Source organism: Schistocerca gregaria, chromosome 1 (assembly GCF_023897955.1).
Source record: "Schistocerca gregaria isolate iqSchGreg1 chromosome 1, iqSchGreg1.2, whole genome shotgun sequence".
Classification (NCBI taxonomy): Eukaryota; Metazoa; Arthropoda; class Insecta; order Orthoptera; family Acrididae; genus Schistocerca; species Schistocerca gregaria.
In genome coordinates, this window is record NC_064920.1 from 1016823325 (window position 1) to 1016849147 (window position 25823).

The 25823-nt window shown below is 38.8% G+C and overlaps 1 protein-coding gene across 3 annotated transcripts in view; it reads left to right on the forward strand.

The window, feature by feature from the left end:
* LOC126278912 (uncharacterized) overlaps positions 1-25823 on the forward strand; it is a 124921-nt gene that overhangs the window by 95969 nt on the left and 3129 nt on the right. For 2 of the 3 annotated variants that reach the window (XM_049979190.1, XM_049979207.1), the window contains one exon: positions 6253-6459. In XM_049979190.1, the coding sequence (XP_049835147.1) occupies positions 6253-6459 (207 nt within the window). Of the gene's footprint in view, positions 1-6252; positions 6460-25348; positions 25579-25823 lie in introns of those variants that run through there. The other variant, XM_049979198.1, reaches the window with a different exon arrangement.

A 25823-nucleotide genomic window follows, 5' to 3' on the forward strand; every position in this document is an offset into this window, starting at 1 on the left:
TGATTCTATATTAAAAAATGTTATTGTGCCAGACTGCAAAGTCGATGTACGACCTGGAATCCGATCGCATCAACTCAACAAACATTTTAAGAATGTATTGTCCACGAAAAGAAACACGGGCGAAACTGGTAACAAAACTTTAAGTACCGACGATTACAGAGGTGTCTTAATCCACATGGGCACAAACTCCATCCGCAGCAATAGTGAGGAAGAAATCGTGAATGAAGCACGGAATCTGATTAGATCGGCGAAAACTGTATACCCAACATCCAGGCTGGTAATTAGTGGAATTATTCATCGAAGATCAGTAAGTGATACTTACATCAACAGGATAAATACCAGCATTAGGGAACAGTGCAACAGACTCGGTGCAGTATTCATTGACCCAAACAAATTCTTAAACTGCAAGTGTCTGGAAAAAGACGGCCTGCACTTGAATAGATTAGGCCCTGTGAACCTTAGTAAAATGTTCATAGACGTGTGTTAAAGTCCTAAGAAGCAAGGGAAACTAATTCATTCTGATAGGGGTGACAAAGAAAAAATTCAAACTGAAAATAAAAAATTTAGGTACCAAACAAAGGATGCACGTGAAATAACTAAAACCAAAAATGATCTATTGATACACTGGAATATAAATGGCTTACGGGCAGAGCTACCAAATTGTAAATTCTCAAAAATCGATGAACTAAAAATTCTGCTTTCAGAATCTGGAAATATTAAAATAATCTGCCTAAATGAACACTGGTTAACAGAAGATAGTCTAAAAGTTCTAAATAGAATTAATAATTTTAAGGTAGCTTCTAGCTTTTGTAGAATAAGCAAATCTCGTGGAGGCTCCTGCATTCTTGCCAATTCTTCCGTAAGTTATACAGTAAGAGATATTGCTGGACGTGCGGTAACAAAAGTGTTTTTAGCCAAATTCGAATGCCTCCTGGAAAAACTCCAGAAACAAATTACGAAAAAAGTTGTTATAGCAGCAGACTTTAACTTAAATGTCTTAGTTGAAGGCAATGATTCCACAAAATTTCACGACTTAATTCAGAAATCTGGTTTCAAGCAAAATTTTTCTGAAGGCACTAGGGAAAATAGCAGATCAGTGACCTGCATTGATAATATTATTACTAACTACAAATTTGACAGTGGAAATAAGCACAAATACTGCTTAGACTTGGGTATTTCAGATCACTCAGCTCTGTTTATTGAGCTCCCAAACAAAAAAAAACCTGAAGCCTGCAGAAGTGTGTATAAAAAGGGATCTCAGTAAAAGTAAAATGGATTTATTTCGCAGTAAATTAAGTATAATAAGCTGGCCTGTAGACTACAATAGTTCAAGCTCGGTAAAATATGACAAATTCTTAAATTGTTTCTTAGAGGTATTTAATGAATCATTTCCTCGTAGATATAAGCAAAAGAAAGTTAATGGTAAATTCAAATGGATTACAACAGGAATAAAGAGAGAGCTCCACAATGAGTTAAAATCAAACAGAAATCCAGATTTTGTTATTTATGTCAAACAGTATAAAGCTGTATTTAGGAAAGTTGTAGTGGCAGCTAAAAAATGGCAAATAATAAATTCATACGAGAACACAGAAATAAGACGAAAGCAGTGTGGTCAGTTGTTCAGTCCGAACTAGAAGCCAAAGTAAAAACTCATGAGATTTTGAAAATTAGACATGAAAATGAAATTATAGTAAACCCTGTTCAGATGTCAAGTTGTTTCAATGAATTCTTCCTAAATGTAGTAAGATCGGATGTGGATATGACATTCCATCAGGGCCTCACAAATTTGGAAAACAGCCAGAACACATCTTTTAAACAATTTGAAAAAATCACCCAAAGGGATGTGGAAAAGGAAATATTGCCCCCAAAAAAACAAAACCTCACATGGGTGGGATGAAATAACAACATCTGTAATCAAGTATGTGTACAATATTATTTCCCGACCACTGTCAACTATTATAAATCAATCTTTTGAACAGGAATGCTTTCCAGAGGTATTGAAATATGGTGAGATCAAACCTCTATTCAAGAAAGCATTGACCAAAGATATGGGGAATTACCGCCCTATCTCTCTCTTGCTGGTCTTCTCGAAAGTGTTTGAAAAGATCGCAGCAAAACAAATTAATAACTTTCTTACTGTAAATGATATAATTTTTAAAAACCAGTTCGGATTCCAACAGGGTAAAAGCACTGTGAATGCTATAAATGAGTTTATCCAAAAAATATGCTCCACGTTAGATAAAGGTAGAAAGGTCACAGGTATATTCTGTGATCTGACTAAAGCTTTTGATTCAGTGAACCATGCATTACTCCTCCACAAATTACAGATGTATGGAATCAGAGACACTGCTTTAAAATGGTTTAGCTCTTACCTGTCAGGTAGGAAACAAAGAGTACTTTTAACTTCAAATGGAACCAATTATTCATCAGACTGGAAATTAGTTCCCCAAGGAGTCCCCACAAGGTTCGACATTGGGTCCATATCTGTTTATTTTTTACGTAAATGATCTACCTCTTGCTATTGATGTTCATTCAGTCTTATTTGCTGATGATACATCAGTTCTAATTGAAAATGAGGTATCTGAAAATATTCCACAAAAAGCCAAAAATACTCCAGAAAAACTTGAATCTTGGTTCTATCAAAATTGACTAAACCTAAATGTAACTAAAACCAAAATGATGCAATTTGAAGCTAAATCAGTAGAAAGGAGTGAAATAAAGATAACTTGCAATGATCAGGATACCACAGAAGCAAACCACGTGAAGTTCTTAGTCCTAAATCTTGTCAAATATTTAAATTGGAAGGTACACATAGATTACTTAGCAAATAAACTGAACAACTTAGCATTTGCAATGTGTATTTTGTCAGGTGCCACAAACATGGATACCAGAAAGATAGTTATCACTGCTACTTTGAGTCAGTTATTCGTTATGGCATAATCTTGTGGGGAAATTCAGCAAATGTCACTAGGCTCCTAGTATTACAAAAGAAAGTAATTAGAAACATGTGTGATGGAAGAAAAAAAAAAAAAAAAAAAACGGAATCCTGTCGACCGCTGTTAAAAAATTTAAAAATACTATCTATCCCCTCACTTTACATATATTAGATGGTGGTGTTCCTATATAGAAATCAACATACACTAGACACTTTCCGTTTTGACCACAACTACAGCACTCGCCACAGAGATAACTTCAAACTTCCAACACATCGTTTAAAACTTTATGCCCAAACATCAGAGTATATGGGGTTAAAAATTTTCAATAAAATAAAATGCAGTAATATAATTAAAATGGAAATGGCTTCACTGAAAAGATTGCTCTTTACTCTTCTGGTAGAAAAGTGTTATTATTCTGTCGATGAATTCATTGAGGACAGCTTCACAAACTGAACACAGGGATTGTATTACACGTATTATTTTATGTACATGTAACTTAGAAATGTAAAATATAATGTAAACTTTTGTATTTCTCTTAAAAAAGTGAAAAAAGTTTCATTTGTAAACCTTGACATGTCTCCTGTACATCAAATCAAATGATTTGAAAATTGTATGTAATGGGATGAATAAACCACATAACATAACACAACAATCAATATTATAATTGTGTTTAACTCAATAAATACATTTCAAAAATTCATTTGACTGTGTTAAAAATGACTGCATATAATTCCTGGATGACATATATACTTGCCGACATAATACAATTTCCAGCAGCAAAATCCTTTTCACCTGTGAAGAAGTTTCAAGAATGCTTCTATTTCTGTTTATTTTTGTCCAACCGTACAATGTAATGCTTTGATTATAAATACTGTTTATGTATGATGTACAATTAATATCTACAGTTGAAGCACAGTAATTGTGTAAATAGCTGATTTTAGTGGGGTTGCCAAGTGTATTTTGCACTAATTTACATTATGACTGAGCCTCCTTCAGTTGACCCAAATTTAGTATTTCACAATGTAGTGAATTTAGGAACTAGGTTCATTTTCTGAACGAAGTAACAATTGATCTGTGGTTAGTGATGTTTATGCAATCCGACCCTTAGTCTTCAGCCAGGTCTGAAATTAGTTTTTAAATCCCACCAAACAGACTCATGGAATTGATTAAAATCAGTGGTAGGTCCTGTGAACTATTCATTTACTTCATGTCTTAAGAAAAATCACATAGTTTACTAATTTCAGAATACAATTCGCCCTGTAGATTTAACATAGTTTTCTTTAATTTATTTGTTTGTTGACGGAATTCAGTCTGTTTGTCAAGCAAGCCTGTAATATGTTCCTCAAGTCTCCTAGTTTGCTCATCAATTTTTAGATCTGTTCTATTGAATTCAGTATTTATTTTTTCCATTTTGATGTTTATTTGCTCTTAATTTTATCTGAAATCTCCTCCATTTTTCTTAGTGGTGGCTTATAATCTATGTAAAGAAAATTAAAACAAAAAAATTCCTTGTGATGTTCAAATAACTTTCCCTTACATTAAAACATGCCAACTAATGTTTTCTGAAAGTAACAGCATTTGATGAGATGCTCCAGGACGCCATAACATGTGATCCACAATTGCACTCCACCACGTGTGACAGTGCGTGAGGCAACAACATGATGTTGAGATGAGACAATGAACTGATGTCGAAGCTCATGCTTGATGACAGTCGTGCTCCATTTTGCTACATCAAAGCCGAGTACAGGTCCCTACAACCCTGTCCTTTAAAGAGAATGTGAGAAAGTGAGTGCTAAAAGCGCTTATGACCATTTGATATGTGTAACCATTGACTGCCCCAGCAGACTTGACTTGCTGTTGAAGTTGTATGGCCTGACTGCGTATGGCTCTTCGTCCCACTCATACCATGTAGATTTCCTCATAGTTAATTGCATGCAGCTCTATACATTCTGCAGAGGAATCCTCATGTGGATAATATTGAAAATATTAATGGAAATAAACATTTCTGCCTGATTTGCAGTTGATGTCATCCAAGCCAAATAAAATCTGAAAGGTTTGAATAATTGTCAATAAACATACTGAAGAAGTTAGCTTATATGATGTGTTTATGAGCTTTTGATTTGATTGTAACAAAACTAGTTGAATGACACACAATTAACGACAGTTTGCTTGTAAACTTTGAGTGTATTAAGGAATTAATGTTTAAAAATAATTAATACATGTTATAGAAAATTCTTAATGTTTGATTTCATATTTTGTGAAAAGTTCCAAACAGATTACAGCAGAACTTATTTGAATGAAGTGTATAATGTACTTGAACTGTCTCATATTTGCCAAATGAAATGCAACAATAATGGAAATGAAAATCTTACTCAGGCTGATGTTTTTGATGTTATTACATGGTTTATCAACACGCTGACTGCTGCATGGATAGTGATGGATGTTTCACCACCAGGCCAGGCCAGTTTAGGCTACAGAGTCCAGCGTGAGGCTGTGCTGTGGCCACTTGGGGGTACACAGCATCAGGCTTTTAAGGATCTACTGTGGCTGGTGGTGGCCTTGTGGCAGTCAAGTGTTAAATACGGATTGAGGAAAATGAGATAATAGTTCTTAATGAGTCTTTGACCATCTGTAGCAAGTAGTTAAATTTTCCTTAATTCAGTACATTCCATATGACCCTTAACATTTATGTTGATTGGATTATAATTAAGTAATGAGATTCGTGGCTCAAACCTGGTCATTTTATTGACTTCTCTTGTTTCACTGAGACGGTGTAGGTGATACTATGAGTTTTACATTGTGTGCGCAAGAGTCATTTGGAGCTTTCAAATGAATGAAAAATTTGCATCTGTTTCAGACATTTATGATTACATTATAGATACTATTTTTGCTCAAGAGAAATATTAAAAATGATAAGTTAGGCTGAGCAAGTTTGGTAGATTGTGGAAGATACCTGGTGAGTGCAGAGGATGGTTGATCGTCCTAGTGGTCCAACCTGCTGTTTAAAGATTTATCTCTCTGCGTTGTAATATTGAAAGATTTGCAAAGCAGCAGAACTCTCCATCACATGTTTAATACCCTGAATATTATAAATAAAACATAACATACACATTTACTGGTTTAATTCTTACTCTTTAAAAAGGAGAAAATCACTGCCATGCATATTTATGCTGTTTTTTCTGTCATGTTCCCATTTACAACTTTGACATTATATGTGGCATCTATTTCCCAAAATTATGTAATAAAGACTTTTGCGTGTATCATTATTTGTAAGTACATATTTAAAATTGATCTTTATTTTTGCATCTTTATACAGGAATGTTACCAGATTCCTACAAACTTTGCTTAAAATCATGGAGAAAGCAGCTTTCACAAGATATGAAGCATGAAAACTTTTGTGATAATGGAGGATTTTCTCCTGATAAGGCATCAAGTATCAGCTCACAAGACACTGGCTTTGATTCTTCAAAAAGTATGTCTGATGATGAAAGTCAGTTTGATGAAAAAGTGAATAGAAGAAAAGGTAAAATTATTGTTGTGTTGATGATAAATGTTTTAACATTTGCATTTGCTGGGTGCTACAGACACACATGTAACAGCTCAGAAAAGCATTTTTTCACTACATACTACATGAATGATGAGAGTAAGGGAGAGCCACTGTGCTTGCATTTGGGAGTGAGGTCCTTATCCTTATATAGCCATCCAGAATTATATTTTTGAAGGATTGCTTAAATCTACCAGGTGACCTTTAAGGATTTCCCTTGAAAAGTACAATGCATCCTCCCCAGTCAGAGCTTCTTCTGTGTATACATCTACATTTGTACTCAATACACCACCTTATGTCGTGTGGTGGTGTGTATTTCCGGCACCAGTTTGATTCCCCCTCCCCCCCCTTTCCTGTTCCATTTATGAATGGCACTTTGGAAGAATGATTGCCAGTAAATCTCCATATTAGCTCTAATTACTCAATGTTTGTTGTTGCGGTCATTTAGGGAGATCCATGGAAGAAAGTAATATGTGGTGCAGCTCTTCATGGAATGTGCTTTCTCAGAATTTAACACTTCCGTGATGGCCTATGCGTCTTCTCGTGTATCGACTGCCACTGGAGTCGGTTGGGCATATCTGTAATGCTTTCATGCTGACTAAATGATCCTGTACTGGAACAAGCTGCTGCTGATTGGATCTTGTCTCTCTCTTTGAGTAATCCAGTCTTGAGAGGATCCCAGACTGATAGCTTTTCTCGTGTATCGACTGCCACTGGAGTCGGTTGGGCATATCTGTAATGCTTTCATGCTGACTAAATGATCCTGTACTGGAACAAGCTGCTGCTGATTGGATCTTGTCTCTCTCTTTGAGTAATCCAGTCTTGAGAGGATCCCAGACTGATAGCAATACCCAAGAAGTGGTTGGACAAGCGTTTTGTAAGAAACTTTTTTTGTGGATGACTTATATTCTCATAAGATTTATCTTATTTTCCTATTGTTTGTTTTAGGTGAGTATTACACTTCAGATCACTTTGGATGATTATCCCTGTATATCTTAACTTGGTTACTGTTTTCAGCAATTTGCCACCAACAGTGTAAGTGCATAGCAGTGGATTTCTTTCCTTACCTATGTGCAGTATGTTATATTTATTTACATTCAGTGTCAGCTGCCATTCGCTGCACCGTTCATCAGTCTTCACTAGGGATTCCTGCTGTTCAGTTCAGTCTTCTGACATTGCTACCTTCTTACAGACAACTGAATCAGCTGCAACCAACATTATGGAGCTACCATATTATTAACCAAATCATTTATGTATACTGTAAACAGCTGTGATCTTATCACCCTTCTTTGAGGAGCTCCTGAAATTACTTTAGCTTCTTTCTATTTTGCTCTATTGAGAGCAACTTGTTGAGTTACATGTGCAAGCAAGTCTTGAACCCAATCACAAATCTGGTGTGATAATTGGGAATCTCATACCTTTTTCAGTGAACTACAGTGTAGAATTGTATCAAAGCCTTTCCAAAGTCGAGGAAGACGGTATCAATGTGAGTGGTGATGTCTAAAGCACTCTGAATCTCGTGAAGGAACAGAGCGAGTTGAGTTTTGCGAGACCTTTGTTTGCGGAATCCAAGTTGATTTTTACACAGGATATGTTCATCTTCTAGAAATCTCATGATACATGGGCAAGAAACTTGTTCAATAATTCCAAAGCAGATTGATGTCAGTGATATAGGTCTGTGGTCATTTACATCTGTCCTATGACATTTCTTGAAAATGGAAATGACTTGTGCTTCTTTCGTCACCAGTACCATTTGTTGCTCCAGGAACCTACGATAAATGGCTGCCAGAAGGGGAGCACTTCTTTTAAATAATCTCTGAAGAATCTTGCAGCTATCTATTAGTCTAGGTGCCTTCCTACTACCAAGTGATTGTAGATGATTTTATATTCCTCTATCACTTATCTCAGTATCTGCCATTTCGACACTTGTGCTGTGTTTGAGAGGAGGGAACATATTATGAGCTACAGTGAAACTGTATCGAAATACCAAGTTCAGTATTTCGGACTCCTCTGTTCTCATCTTCCGTTTCAATACCCATTTGATCACAGAGTGACTGAGTAGTTGAATTTGATATGTTTTCTGATTTTATGTAAGACCAAAAGTCTTAGAATTTTTTACAGATTGGTCGACAAAATTTTACTTTCAAAGTCATTGAACACTACTCCCATTGCTTCCCTTAACAATCATTTTCACTTTCTTCGCCTGTTGTATATCAGTTAGATTTTTGCTTCTCTTAGATCAGAGATGGAACTCCCTTTACTTATGCAGCAACTTTCTCACATTTGTATTATACTACGGTGTGTCTTTCCCATTCCTTAAAATCTTATTAGGAAAATACTTGTGTACTTAATATTAAATAATACTTTTGAAGTTTATTCATTTGTACTCTGCATCTAGATCTATATCTGCATCTACGTATAAACTCTGCAAGCCACCACACAGTGCATGGTGGAGGGTTCTTTATACCACTACTGGCTATTCGATTTCCTGTTGCACTCGCTAGTGGAGTGAGGGAGAAACGACTGTTTATATACTTTCATATAGACTCTGTCTCTTATCTTGTTATTACAGTCTTTAAACAAAGTGTGCATTGGCAGCTGTAGAATTGTTCTGCAGTTGGCCACAAATGCCACTTCTCTAAATTTTCTCTATAGTGTTTCATGAAAAGAATATTGTCATATCTCCAGGCATTCAGATTTGAGTTCACAGAGAATGTTGATTACATGTTGATCAAACACATCCATAACAAATCTAGCACCTCTGAATTCCTCCGTTTTCCTTTAATATGATCTGTTGATAAACCAAAGTCCACCATTAGCCTTCCCTACTTTACATTTCATGTCAGTTTGCAACACTAGGCCTAGGTAGTTAATCATTGTGACTGTGCCCCATAATCATTGTGACTGTGCCCCATAATCATTGTGACTGTGCCCCATTACACTGTTTGTGTAATGCTGACAACATCTTATCAGCTCTTTACAACAAAGAAGTTCTCCTAGCCTTTTTGATGGCTATATTAACTTTAGTAACCATTGTTGTCATGATTACATGTTGATTGCTGATCCCTGTCCCTATGATAAATTCAGACAGTTGTCTTTATCACAAATGGTATGTGTTCTCTGTACTAGTGTCATTAGAGCAGTGTACTGTTACACCATATGAAGGCAGTGTGGCTGCCAGTATATCGAGAACATACAGCACTACACCTAGCAACACTGCATGGATCACATTAGATGCTTATGTCTGGTGCACAAAGATAAATCAGCAGTGGCAGAACACAGCCTCGACAACATACATAAATTCAAATTTGGGTCAGCGAAAATGTTTTGCCAAGCTAGTAGGGTTTAGGAGAGCATCATCAAAGAATCAACTGAGATAAAGGTCAGTCACAGTCTCATTAATAGGAGAATGAGGCTATCACATAAGTTTTGCATGGAACCTTTGCAATAGTAGCTATAGGCCAAGGACACACCCAGCAGTTGACGCTTAGTGAGTCTAGACAAGACTGAATGCTCCATGAGTTCAACTGCAATCTATTCCCCCACTACAGGTCACGAAACCCTGTGCCCAGGGTAAGGGGTGAGGGAGACGGCCACCATTCAGATGTATATATGGGACATGTGTGCAATTTTTACACTTCATCAGATGATGATGATGATGATGAGATGATGATGATATAACACTCATTGAAACATTGTGGAGACTCAAACCACCCACCTTGAAGGAAACCTGAGAAGATTTCATCACATCTGAGAGTTCCTTTGGTGTCTTATTTCAGGCTGACTTTAATTCAGTTGTTTTTGTTTGAGAGCACTGCATGAAATGGAAGCCATGTGTTCCATTGATCTGAATTGTTTGTAATAGTTATGTGGAATAGCACTCTGAGCCAGGAACATGCTTGATTAGCACTCTGAACTTGGACCATACTTGGTCAAGAGAAGTATTACATGTCACAAGTGTATGTTCTGCTCATGTGGCTCAGAGCTTTGTGTCATCCGTTCTGGTTCATGCCACTTGAGTACCTTTCATGTAGGTGTTTTAAGGAGGTAGCTCTCTTTGAACCCGTGAAAAATAGGTGACTTTCATGATTTCTTTTTCTTCCTTTTTTCATGTAAAATAAAAAAATAACACTAAATCTGATGATACAGTTTTGTTCCATACACTTGCACGTTTTAAGAAATAATTTTTGTGTCCACATTCGATGCTCCCTTAACAGTGGCACCAGATGGAAGAACCCCTTGCAGTCGGAACATTGGTCATTGTTGGGAAATCCTGTAGCCTGCCTATCGGACCTGTAACAAAATAATTTTGTACAAGTCATTTTCAGTATATTTTCTATAGGATACATAGGATAACTGAAAAACGTGAATCTTGATAAAATGGTGGTGTGTTCAAACAAATGTCATGGTTTTTCACACACAAAATCAAGACAAAAATATTCACTGAAAATAGACGTCTGAAAATATTGCAGAATGGCTGTGTATACTGATAAGAGAATTCAGTGTACAATGCCAGCATCAAATTCTGATCAAAATTTTATTTACCTTTCTCATGATGCCAATTTTATAGGGTATTGAGAAAACTTGTTTAAAGTTTTTGATTTGCATTTTTTGTAATTAAAGTTAAACAATACCTGTAGTCAGTGGTGCCTGGGCCATACAGCAATTCTTCCATATCCAAAAGGAGGTCTTCCTCCATCTTTTTCATGGCCATGGTGGTTCTGCAGGCTTCTTTGGCAGCTTCTGTCATCCACTGCTCTGCTTACTCTATACATTTTTCATTCACTTTTGTATAGAAGTTGTAACAGGCTGGTCCAATTTCAAGTTGGGGCGTGTTCCTAATTTCCATAATGGCTCTTAAGCCATCATTGATATTACATCCTTACTAATAGACACTCTTTCACAAATTGCCTTGTAACTTTATAAAGGAATTTCTGTCGAACTTGAGGTGAACCCTACACTAAAGTAGACATCCTGAGACAATAAAGTAAACATCCCAGATAACATTTTAAAAATCAGTTTTTTGAAATTTTTAGAAGACTACCTGTTTAAGGTATATGGCTTTTTTTTATTACAGTGTATCAACATTTTGCATAACATTTTATTATTATTATTATTTAGAACAGCTTGATTAGTAGTTTGCTGTGAAACCGACTAATGAATAACTTCAGAATTTTAATGCTGGTGGAGGTAGAAGATTTCATATTTCTGCTGTACCTCATCTGTGCCATCCTTTTGTCACCATACTTATTTGTACATATTTTACAGATTTCTGTGCTTTTTTATGTATTTGTGCATATTTTTATGTATTTGTGCGTATTTTTACTTATTTATAAGTGTTTTTGCATATCTATTCATGTTTTTATCTGTCTTTTCCTGTCATCCAGCACACCAGCATGCACAACCACCTAAAACTTTCATTTGACTATTTCTTGTGTTATTTCCTGTTGCCCCAAAGCCATTCCTGCCACAATATACCCCTCCTCCATCTTTCTGCACCTGTTCAGAGAAGTATCGACGTCCTTGACTAAAACCCAGTCCCATGTCCTATTTCTGAAATGCTGCCTAAATCAAGGACTCCCCCCACTCCCAAGAGTTTAACCATAAGAATTTCTTTCTCTGGATCCCACCACTCTTGCCTTTTCGGATCCCACTTCTCTCTGGCTCTCACAGGCCTGCAAAAACACATCTACATCGCAAGGCATCCCAGAACTACCTTTGCTCCTTCTGCAACATACTGCCCCTGTGCAATTCCCACTATGTATATTGCATCTTGGAAGACAAATCCCTTGCATTCCAGCACTTAGACAAACATTCCAGGCACCACCTCCATAAGTTATCTAGGCCATTGATGTCCTATTGCCGCCTTGGGGCATCACTGTCCAACCTATTTTACCTACAGTCTTCCTCCTCGTCAACACCTCATAGCACCCAGACAGTGCCTAGCCGACCTTTTCAACTTACAACATCCCCCTATACTCCCTTCCCTAAATCTAAAGCTGAAACAATCCCAGAAAACGGTTGTTAACCTTTCCATCAAAATCCTCAGGCCCACAGACATTTCAGTCCTATCCAAAGGCCTGACCTTCAGTCCTACACCAAAATTTAACCATGTTGCACTTTTCAAAGACCTGCTCTCCTTCTCCTGATTGCTGCATTGGAAATGCTTCTTTGCCACTAATCCTTCCAAGCAAAGCCATCCTAATTCCAACAAAGAATCCTACCTTTCCTCTCATTTCATACCACCTGCCAACTGTGATCCTCCCTCCACCCAGCAAACCACCTCTTGATAATCTTCCAGGAATTCCTTCCCTGCAACTTGTTCTCACCACCCTTTCCTAGGTTCCTTCCTAAGCACACCAACCATTCAGCAGAAGAAGGGACAGCCATACACAACCTGAAAACAGATTGTGACCTTATCATCCTACCTGCAGACAAAGGTTTCCACTATTTCTGTTATGAATCACAGTGACTACCTGGGAGAAAGTCTCCACCAATTGTCTGACACCTCCACCACATCCTAGAAGTCCAATGTGATCACTTATCCCAGCGTAAAGCCTTATGCGCTTTCCAGAACCTCTCCCTTGAATCTATTTCCAGCTTCAATCCTTTGACACCCTGCACACTCACCTTCTACATGCTCCACAAAATCCACATGCTCAAGACTCCTGGACAGTCCATTGTGGCTGGTTATTGTGCTCCCACCGAAAGAATTTCGGCCCTCATCCCATCACTTCCACCCTATTGTTTGAATTGTAGCCTCCCACATCAAAGATACCAACCACTTTCTTCATTGACTCACCACTATCCCCACCCCTGTACCTTCTGGATCCCTCCTCATCACTGCGGACATCACTTCCCTATACACTAACATCCCTCATGCACATGGTCTTGCCACTGTTGATCACTACCTCCCCCCACACCGACAGACTTCAAACCTGCTGTCTCATTCCTCAATTACCTTACTATCTCTGTCTTAACATACAACTACTTCTCCTTTGAAGGGAAGGTAAACAAACGACACCCTCCTGTGCCAACCTGTTTTTGGCCCATCTAGAGGAAACCATAGCCTTCCAAACCCCTAGCCTGGTTCAGGTTCATTGGTGATATCTTCATGATCTGAACCAGGACCTGGACATCCTACCCTGTCGTCCTTCTCTTACAGCCTTAACACGGTCTGTCCCAAACACTTCACTTGATCTTCTTCAACACAGCATGTCACCTTTCTGGATGTTGATATCCTCTTCTCTGACAGCTCTATTCACACCTCCATCCTCATTAAACCAATCAACCAAGCACCAACAACACTTGCATTTTGACTGCTGTCATCCCATCCACTCCAAATTCTGTCCCGAACACTTCACTTGGTCCTCTTCAACGCAGCATGCCACAATCCTGGATGTTGATATTCTCTCTCATGGCTCCATTTACATCTCTGTACACACTAAACCAACCAACCACCATCACCACCTGCATTTTGACTGCTGTCATCCTTTCCACACCAAAAAATCGTTCTCACACAGCCTGGCCAACTGAGGCTAGCATATCTGCTGCAATGGGAGCTCCCTGTCCTAGTATGCTGGGCCCCCTCGATAGTCTTGACAGGCAAGACACTATTCCCTGACCTAGCCTGCAGACAGATTTCTAGCCTGCAGACAAATTTCCGTGCCATATTCTCTCACACCCGCTACTGAGGAGCACCCTTTCGTCACCCGATGCCAACCTGGACTGGAATAGCTGAACCACATCCAAAGTCAGAGCTTTGATTACCTTTCATCATGCCCTGAAGGGACATCTTACTACCGAAGATCATTTCCACCTCACCTAAAATGGTGTTCCATCAACCACACAACATACATGACATCCTGGTCCATCCCTATGCCAATCCCAATCACAGCCCCTTGCCACAGAAATCATATCGCTGTAGAAGACAGAGGTTTCAAGACCTGCCCGATCCACCCTCCTGTCACTTCTTATTCCAGTATGTCGCAGGCTTATCCTACCACATCAGAGGCCAGGCCACGAGTGAAAGCAGCCGTGTTGTATACTAGCTGTGCTGCAATCATTGTTCATCTTTTTACATTGGTATGAGTACCATCCAGCTGTTCCAGATGGTGAATGGCTGTTGCCAAACTTTGGCCAAGAGAAAAGTGGCACAACAAGCAGCTGTAGATGGCATATTTGTTTTTGTTGGCTGCTTCACAGCCTGGGCTATCTGGAACCAGTCCTCCACCACAAACTTTTCTTAACTGCTCTGATGGGAGTTATCCTTACAACACACTCTGCACTTCTGAAATCGTCCTGGCCTCAACCTTTGGTAACCCATTGTCCCCACACCTTCCACCCAAATGCTTCTGCCTTTTCTGTCTTGTCACCTCCTCACAGTTCACATCCCTTCACCCTCATGTGTGCTACTCTCTGCTGGCACATTCACTTTTCTTTATCCCTTCTTTGCTGCTCTTCTTACCCCCCCCCCCCCCCCCCCCCCCCGCCCTTTCAGCCTTCCACCGCTGCGTCTGTCAACTGTGTCGTGCCATCTCTAGTCCCTGTGTGCTCCACCAGACTGTGCTGATTTATCTTCCCCCAGTCATACTCTGCTGCCCTCCCACTTCTCCATCCTGCTCTGGATTGTCGATCCTGTTCAACGGGTTTCTGTTGCAGTCTGGCCAGAGGTTTTGTGTGTGTGTGTGTGTGTGTGTGTGTGTGTGTGTGTGTGTGAGAGAGAGAGAGAGAGAGAGAGAGAGAGAGAGAGAGAGAGAGAGAGAGAGAGAGTCCTTTTCTTCATTCCTGTCACCAATTCAGCGTGTCATCATTATGGTGAGTAGCAGTCTGTCCTTTTCATAATATTGTTCACATTTATTTTTAAATTTCTTTTTTAGCTTTTGTTTTCTATTATTGAAATTTTGATGAAATTTAAATGATGTTTCAGTGCTGTATTTTTAAAATCACATTGAAATGAAACTTGTTCTTTTGAAAAATGTATTATTCTTTACACATGTAATTAGGTGAGAATTTTTACAGAAGTACCCAAAGACTAGTAGAAAGACATCAGTAATTCTGTAACATGCAAACAGCAGAATTTTAAAGATACCATATATCATCCAATAGGAAAAATAATACCTAAATAGTATGTAAGACATAATGGAGCCGTTTGAATAAAATTATGTTGGTTATTAGGCCGTATCATCATGAAACATTAAAATAACTAAAATGCCATTGTTTTGACTGATTTTGCAGCAGTCCTCTACTGGGCGGCTAATAGCTGGATTTTGGTTAAGATCATCCCCCATGTACCGTCTATTTCGGTTAACAAGTGGCTACTGATGTCACATTGTGGGATACCATTGGATGGTAGGCTGTTCCCTGTGATACTCTGGCAGGTGATGCTAGGCAGTAGTGAATCAGCAGCTTGTAGCTGGAGGGAGTGTTGTTCTTCAGTGAGATATTAAAGCTGCACAACAATTCTCTTGAGGCCGCTTATTTATACTGTCAAACCTGGATCAGGAAGCTGCTGGCTAATGAACAGACCTCTTTATTTTCCATACTACACCCACGGTTGTGGCACAAGGACAAGAGATTCTTCATAGATTGGCCACAGTCCTGGTGATTCTCAGCCATAGCTGATTTGCTCTGCTCCTTCAGATGTACATAAGTGTTTATGCTGTGAATAGCAAGTGATTGCTACTAGGTCTCACAGTTTCACCCACATAGACTTTGCCATCTTCGCAATGGATTTCATAGGTACCTGCAGTGTGAAGAACATCTACCGAATCTTTCATGGGCGTTACAGATGTCTGATCCTGTGACTGCTTTGGAATGTTGGTTTATTTCCTCCGTGGTTCAGCATGTTGCATACTCAGTCACTGATGCTCTCATGTAAGGTAAGCAGGCACAAGGAAAAGATCTTTTATTCCTTTGTATGTTTTATCTTCAGTGCATCTCATAGCTCGTTGGATGTCCTTGTTGCTGTATCCATTCTCATAGATTGTTTTCCAGAGCTTGTTCTGTCCATGTTGGAAGTTGTCAGTGTTGTTAATCCAGTGCGCTAGGGTTTTGCAGTATATCACGTAGAGTTATTTTGTGCTGGATGGTGATGCGACCCAACATGTAGATGTACGTTGATGTGCGTCGGTTTCCTGTACACGTTGTGTTTTAATTTGACATTATATATTCTGTATACTTCTGGATGCAGAAAAGGAATGATTCAGTTATTTTCTATTTCTAGTGTGAACCATATGTTTTTATGTAAGCTGTTGAGGCGGTGATGAAATTTGCATAGTTCTGCTTCTGTTTGCAGCCGTATGATGTACTTGCTGTCTGGAAACCTTAGCCGAAAATGTGAGCTCGGCAGCGTGGACGTTCACACCGTCTGCTTTCGTGAATAAGATCACATTTTAGTGATTAGTTTGTGTTACCTACAAAGACCTTTCAACCTCTACATGTACATCTATACTCTGCAAACCACTGCAAAGTGGATGGCAGAGCGTAGTCCCTTTCTAATAGTTATTAGTGTTCCTCCTGTTCCATTCCTGTATGGAGTGTGGGAAGAATGATTGTTTCAATGTCTCCATGTGTGCTGTCATTAATCTAATATTGTCGTGAAAATCCCCACTGGAGTAATATGCAGGGGGTGAGGACTGCAGTATATTGCCAGAGTCTTCATTTAAAGCCAGTTCTTGAAATTTTGTAAGTAGGCTTTCTTGGGTTAGCTGACATGTATCTTCAGGAGTCTGCCAGTTAAGTTTCTCCATCATCCCTGTAACACCCTCTCATTAGTCAGACAAACCTGTGACCATTCATGCTGTCTTCTCTGTATATTTTGATGTCCCTTGTTAGTCATATTTGATGCAGGTCCCACACACTTGAGCAATATTCTAGGAAGGAGACACAATTGATTTGTAAGGAATCTCCTTTGTAGTTTGCATACATTTCCCAAGTGTTCTACAAATGAACATAAGTCTGCCACTTCCTTGACCCACAACTGATCCTATATGATAATTCCATTTTATATCCATACAAAATGTTACACCCAGGAGTTTATCTAGGTTAACCAATTCAAACTGTGACTCATTAATGTTATTAGATATTAATTTTTTGTCCTTTGTGGTGCAGAGTGTTACATTTTTGATCATTTTCATGTTATAGTCATAACATAATAATTTTTTCCTGTGTGGTGCAGAGTTTTACATTTATGATAATTTTTAAAGCAAGTTGTCAATCTTTGCGCCACTTTGAAATGTTATCAAGGTCTGACTGCTTGTTTGTGCAACTTCAATTAGCTGTTACTGTATTGTAGGTAACTGCATAATCTGCAAGAAGTATGAGGTTTTTATTAATATGGTCCACAATATCATTAAGATATAACACGAATAGCAAGTGTCCCAATGCACATCCTTGGGGCACATCTGAAGTTACTTTTACTTTAGTCGCTGACTCTCCATCCAGGATAACTTGCTGTGTCCTCATTCTAAAAAATCCTCAATCCAGTTACAAATTTCACTTGATTCGCCACATGTTCGTACTTGAGTCGAATGGTTTTCAGAAATCGAAGCATATTGCATCTACCTGACTATCTCGTTCCACGCTTTCAGTATGTCATGTGAGAAATGGGCGAGTTGGATTTCCTCTGGCGATATTTTCAGAATCCATGCTGGTTGTTGAAGAGGAGGGCATTCTGTTTAAAATCCTTTGTTATGTTTGATCTTGGAATGTGTTCTGAGATTCTACAACAAATGGATCTCAAGGGTATTGGACCCTAGTTTTGTGGATCACTTTTGCTACCTTTCTCGTTGGGCTACAGCTGTGACATGTGCCATTTAAACGTGGTTTTTTGTTTGAGGAATCTATGAGCGATTGTAGTTAAAAGAGGGGCTAACCCAGCCACAAATTCAGTATAGAGTACGACAGTAATTCCATCGGGCCTGGATGTTTGTTCAATTTCAACAACTTCAGCTATTTCTATGTCTACATCAATGCTTCGCAAATCACATTTAAGTGCATGGCAGATGGTTCATCAAACCACCTTCACAATTATCTATTTTTCCAATCTCGTATAATGTGCTGAAAGAACAAACACCTGTATCTTTCCGTACGAGCTCCGATTTTCCTTATTTTATTGTGGTGATCATTTCTCCTTATGTAGGTTGGTGTCCACAAAATATTTTTGCATTCGGAGGAGAAAATCGGTGATTAGAATTTTGTGAGAAGATTCCATCACAATGAAAGATACCTTTCTTTCAATGGTGTCCAGTCCAAATCCTGTATCATTTTAGTGATATTCTCTCCCATATTTCTTGACAATCCAAACTGTGCTGCCCTTCTTTGAACTTTATCGATGTACTCCATCAGTCCTATCTGGTAAGGATCCCACACCACACAGCAGTATTCTAAAAGAGGACAGACAAACGTAATGTAGGCAGTCTCCGTAGTAGATCTGGTACATTTTCAGACTGTCCTGCCAATAAAATGAAGTCTTTGGTTAGCCTTCCCCACAACATTTTCTGTGTTTCTTCCAATTTAAATTGTTTGTAATTATAATTTCTAGATATTTAGTTGAATTTACGGCCTTCAGTTTACACTGATTTATCATGTAACAGAAGCTAAAGAAATTCCTTTTAGCACTCATGGTGATGACCTCACACTTTTCGTTATTCATGGTCAACTGCCAATTTTCGCACCATTCAAATATCTTTTCTAAATAGTTTTGCAATTTGTTTTGGTCTTCAGATGACTTTATTAGTCGATAAAGGACAACGTCATCTGCAAGCAACCTAAGATGGCTGCTCAGATTGTCCCCCAAATTTTTTATATAGATAAAGAACAGCAAAGGGCCAATAACATTACCTTGAGGAATGCCAGAAATCACTTCTGTTTTACTCGATGACTTTAGTCAATTACTACGAACTGTGATCTCTCTGAAAACCCACTGACACTAATACTGATGTCATTCATCTTTTCAGTAGTACGAGGATTAGATTGGGGCATTACTTCTGAGATTTCCTTTATGAAGGAACATTTGAGAACAGAGTGAAACATTTCTACGTATGCTTTGCTACCCTCAGTTTGGTGTCCTGTCTCATAACTGAGATACTGGATGCTACCTTTGGTGGCACTAAAAGTCTTTACAGCCAAGCAGAATTTCTTTGGGTTTCGTGAAAGATTGTTTGACCATATACTGCTAGTGTTGTCTTTGAAGACTTCAGACATTTGTTTCTTGATAGCATCTCTGTCTATAGTCTTATACTTTGTTTTAAATCTGGTATGTGGTAGTCTCTTATGTCTCTAGAAGTTCCTTTGCAGTAACTGCATACAAAGGAGAATTCTTCCCATTGTGGACTGTTTTACTAGGTACATATCTTTCCAGTACATGGTCAACTATTCTTTTAAACTTGAGCCATAGTTCCTCTACATGCTCCTTTCCCTGTTCTGAAAGTATCAAGTTCCTCTTTCAGATATGAAACTACAGTTTTCTTTATCTGCTTTACTGAAAATAATGATTTGCAGACAGTCATTTACACATAAGCTCTTAGCCACAGTCTTCGTCAGAAAAAGAGAAACACCCACCATTCATTCACACAAGCAAACACACGTCACACACACATGACTGCCAACTCTGGCAGCTCGGGCCTGAAGCGATGTTCACTGCACTTCAGGCCCGAACTGCCAGAGTTGCCAGTCATGAGGTGTATTTGCTTGTGTTAAAGAATGGTGTGTGTTTCTCTTTTTCCAACGAAGGCTGTGGCTGACAGTTTAAGCATAAGTGTATTTTAAAAGTGCCTGTCTGCAACTTGGGTGTTATCTTTACGGTAAGTTGTAATCTATATTTTTCTATATTGATGGTATTCCTACCTGGAGTTTCCATTGTCTGATTTTACAGAATATGTATATCTTTCTACTTGTTTTTGTTGTTCTTTATTCTCTGGTAATCATTGTTGCCACAACTGCTTCAAGGTCACTGAAACTAGTTTACATTTCTGACATCCTCAAAGAAGTCACATCCATTTGTTGCCAAGAGATCCAGTATGTTTCCATCTTTAGTAGTGGGATTCTGAACTGTCTGTTCTAGTTAGTTTTCAGAGAAGGCATTTTGTATTGTTTCACAGGGTGTCATGTCGACCACTAACAAATCTCTAATTTTCCCAGTTGACTGTTGTGTGACCCTATGAGTACGACAGAATGATTGGAGAACTTACATACGAGTGAATTGAGGTTTTCTCTGAAGTTTTCAGTTACGTCAGGGTATGAGTCTAATGGTCGATGGAAGAACTCAGTTATAATTTTATGCCCATCCCTGATACTGAGTTTTTTCTGAACAGTCCCATGAGCAGCTTTAATTTCTGTCTCACTAGATTTGAATTTCCTGTCTAATACTATGAATTCACCACCTCCATATTCCATTAGCTTATGCTTTCAATATATGCTTACATTTTGCTGCAAAAAAATCTCACTGCAGGTTTTAAACTGCTTTCTGTACCTATTATTATGTGAGCTTCACTGCTTTTAAGGATTATTTCAAACTCTGGCTCTTTGTTGTGCTTGCTTTGGCACTTAACTATTAGAATTGAGTACTATCACTGGGGGGGGGGGGGGGGGGGGGGTGCATTCCTTTGAATCTTCCACTAGTTCTCCCGGGGCTTTTACATCTGTCGTTATCTTTGTGCACACCTGACATTTAGGGGGACACTATGGCGCTAATCCAAGGAGTAGAAGCTTGTCATAGAACTTTTGAGGTATCTGGGTTCAATCCTTCACTCAACTAGGAACCAGAGGGCCAAGATCATTTCTGGGGACAATTCTGCAGATTGTGAGCTTCATTGAAACCCCATGAGCAGGGCTGTTATCTCAGCCTTCTCTGCCAGTCACTGGAATTATTTGAACATGACCTCGGCGACCAGATGAGAGACAAAGTTTTTTCCAATGTGTGCCACAATCTGCAGTTAGTTACACCCTGTTCTCTCAGTGGTCTCTTCAACATGTTGAATGAGGCCATCACACATACACACTGAGTGCAGCTGGTGTATCTTCCTGACCCTTGTTGCCATTTACCTAAGAAGTACCATTATTGGCCATATGTTTGAACTGCTGATGATTAATAGACCCCTACTCTTTTGTGTTTGCCTCCCCTTGACACTGAACACAACTACTTTCCCAACAGGTTAAGCGAGACCCAGGGGCTCAGTCTTAGTTTCAGTGTAACACAGCACACTGAAATTGTTTGCTTATGGGGATTTTGGTACTCAACTGGATTAGTTGTGACAGGTCCTGTACTTCTCGTAGAGGAGACAGGATCTGCAGGAGAGGATAGTACTTGAGACACCTTTGCTATTTCTGGTAAACTACTGTGGAGAGCTCTCTCAACACACTGGATCCTAGTAGTTGCCAATCATTTGACAGTACTCAGGGCATTTTCCAGCTGCTTATGAACACCTACCAACTTATGCCACATTTGAGAACAGAATTCACTGCGGTGCTGCTTTGTGGCTGCTGCAATATTTTACAGGACATGAGCAAATAACTTTAAACTAAGCCTGCTCATTTTCTTTTTATATGTAGAGCTAAAAATATTACTAATTCATAGTCGCTGATAAACTCAAAAGACAGCATTAATTTATGAGAAACATAGATAACACAGGCCAAACAATTTTTCTTTCTTTCTGGAAAATGTTGTTTATGAACTGAATCCAAATCTAGCCTAATTTTTTTGTATCACCGATAGTTTTCGAGCAATATGCTTTTTTTATATAGTATAAAAATCCTACAGTATACGGTAAACAGGGAAATTAATGAAACACTTTGTTACAACATAAGCATGGTTTGTATTTGCAGTAAGCTACTTAAAACAATGATATGTGTTAATAGAGGTTTCACTTGTCAGCTGGAAGTGGTTTTTATTTTCTTTCTCTTTTTTCGTTGAAGCTTCTTGTGTAGTGTCTTCTGCAATGAGTTGCTTGCTGAACTTCTCGGTGAAGTGACCAACAATAGTCCCCCATCATGTTGGTGTTCCAGTGACCTTGGTAGAGTTTTTCCATCACTTTAATGTCCTGGTGAAAATGCTCTCCTTGCTCCTCATTAACATCTCCCATATTGTCCGGGAAGTAATCGAGGTGACTGTTCAAAAAGTGAACTTTCAGACTCATTAAACATCCTAAAGTTTTAAACCTATTTAATATTGCGGCTATAATAGAAACATATTCTGCCAGGAAGTTTCATGTTCTGGGTCTTTTTCATGTCCTAAGAACTTTGTAACGACTTGCTTGAATGATACCCATGCTTCTTTCTCATTTAAGGTCGTTGTGGATTCAAAGTTAACATCAAACATCACTTTTCTTATGTTAGGTCTGACAAAGACACCTTCTTTTAGTTTAGCTTCAGAAAGGTGTGGAAACTTTTGGCAGAGATACTTAAAACATGGTCCATCTTTAGGCAAAGCCTTTACAAACTGTTTAATTAGGCCTAATTTTATATGTATAATTGGTAGGAATACATTTTTTGGATCTGCAAGGTTTTTGCGTAGAATGTTGTTCTCACCAGGTTTTAAAGACTCCCTCACAGGCCAGTGCTTTCTGCACCAGTGTTGATCCCTAGCCCTCCTGTCCCACTCGCACAAGACACATGGAAATTTGGTAAACCCACCTTGCTGACCAAGGAGCATGCATGTTACTTTTAGAGCGCCATATCATCCAACCATGAGCAGAATAGCCTACTTTATTTAGCACTATTTCTAGGTTTTCAGAGCTTTTTTCATATGTACAGGATGTCCAACAGGTACAGATGCATACATTTTACCATTGTGTGATAAAACAAACAGCCTTTAAACTAGTTTTGGATGAATCAATAAACAGCCTCCAGTCTTCCTTTTTGTATTCAATACCAAACTCATTCATCAGACCGGGAATATCTGAGCAGTAAACTAAATAACCTTCTTGTTGAAAAAACTTGGAAAATTGCTGCTCTCTGTTTCTGTACACGTATAAGCAGGTTCCTACTGCCAATAAGTTCTTTTCTTTTAATCAAGAGCCAAGCAATTCAGCTTTTTCTTTCGTTAAGCCCAGATCCCAAACCAAATTGTTAAATTTGGTCTGAATAAACAATTCGGGCTTTAGATTTTCTCTATTACAAAGGAATTCATCATCATCTGGTTCGTCTAAATCAGATTGCACATAAGAAAATGCTTCTGTTGGAATAGAATTTAAATCATCTTGTGGTTCAGGAACCGGCAAATCTACACCACGCCACACTGGTCAGACGGCGGACGGAAGGTTAGGGTAGCTTATTACCTTCTTGTTTTTTGAATTATGACCAGTAATATCAACACTGCAAAAGTAGCAATTGTGAGAATGATTTCTTGGCTCCCTCCATATCATAGGAGCAGCAAATCTAAAGGCTTTTTTCTGCTTTTTGGACCATTTTCTCAGATCTTCAACACACACAACATGCCTTATGTGGTGCCCAAGATTTATCTTGATCACCAAGTTTACATACAAAGTATGATATGTAAAGCTTTTTCACAAAATCTGTAGTTTTTTTTAATCACAAATTCACCACAAATATAACAAAAACTCCAGAAGGAGATTTTCACTCTGCAGCGGAGTGTGCGCTGATATGAAACTTCTGGTAGATTAAAACTGTGTGCCCGACTGAGACTCGAACTCGGGACCTTTGCCTTTCGCGGGCAAGTGCTCTACCAACTGAGCTACCGAAGCACGACTTACGCCCGGTACTCACAGCTTTACTGCTGCCAGTACCTCGTCTCCTACCTTCCAAACTTTACAGAAGCTCTCCTGCTAACCTTGCAGAACTAGCACTCCTGAAAGAAAGGATATTGCGGAGACATGGCTTAGCCACAGCCTGGGGGATGTTTCAAGTCTCGGTCGGGCACACAGTTTTAATCTGCCAGGAAGTATCATATCAGCGCACGCTCCGCTGCAGAGTGAAAATCTCATTCTGGAAACATCCCCCAGGCTGTGGCTAAGCCATGTCTCCGCAATATCCTTTCTTTCAGGAGTGCTAGTTCTGCAAGGTTAGCAGGAGAGCTTCTGTAAAGTTTGGAAGGTAGGAGACGAGATACTGGCAGAAGTAAAGCTGTGAGTACCAGGCGTGAGTCGTGCTTCGGTAGCTCAGTTGGTAGAGCACTTGCCCGCGAAAGGCAATGGTCCCGAGTTCGAGTCTCAGTCGGGCACACAGTTTTAATTTGCCAGGAAGTTTCATAACAAAAACTGTCAGCAGAGTTTTTACAACCATGATTAGTCATTGTACTGAGCACATGTACAGGAAATGGGAAAGTGAGGTTAGGTTGACAGTAAACAAAACATCGTCTGTTAACACAAAAATAGAAGCGAACTTCTTTTTGCCAGCAAATGTTTTTCAGTAGTGCTACCTACATCATCTACATTCATTTCACTTCCTTTTTTGAAAATTATTTTAACTATGTAAAGGATGTTAAATTCTTTAAAAAATTTCTTAATTTAATAAATTTAACCGTAAAATGTGAAGAAATGGTGGGTGAGACAGTTTTTTAAGTAGCATATTTAGAGTTCCCATTCTAAAAACATAAGAATAAGGTATTTTCAGCAAAAACATTTTTCCATTGTTGTCCTGTGTAATATTCACATCTGTCTGCAATCCAGAATGGTGTAGGTCATAGAAACCTTATTAACATTCATTGATAACAACTGCTTGCAAACAAAATTTTAACATTTATTGACAACAGGTGCTTGTAACAAAATTTATGTGAAGAAATTGTTACTTCGTCAAATTTAATTTACTAAAGTAAGACAGTACAAATAACTTAACTTTGTAGATAGTACATCATAGTACTTATACATAGTGTGGTCAGAAACAGTCTGAAGAGCTTGTAAGTGTGTTGCAGGATGTATTGATCCGCATAGATTCCACATCTGAGATCTGGGCACGCAGTTGTGAGGCATGTCACAGAACTCGGCAGACAGTAGAACCGTCTTGCAGGCTGCCACTCATGAATGCGCACACAGCCTAACCTCCATGTGGATGACAGCTTTATAGAGTCGGGCCGGGCCAGTCTTGCCCTCAGTTACATGTTGACATTCTGACTAGGATTATTGGACTGGTAGCGTAGCCACTCCATGGCAAGTGTCTCCTTATATCAAGTTATTTCTAGATGTAATAAGGTATTGTGTCCATCATTGTCTGTGTGTTCTTATGGTTAGATCATAGGGGAGGTTGTTCAGAGAAAAAATAGTTAAGAAAAAATTTCAATATGTTAGAGCACTAAAGAGTTATTTAGCATTGATGTTAGCCAATCACATTGTCGCTTGTGCAGATCATGCTGCCTGTTAGTGCCACCAAACATTTTCCTTGTTTGGCTT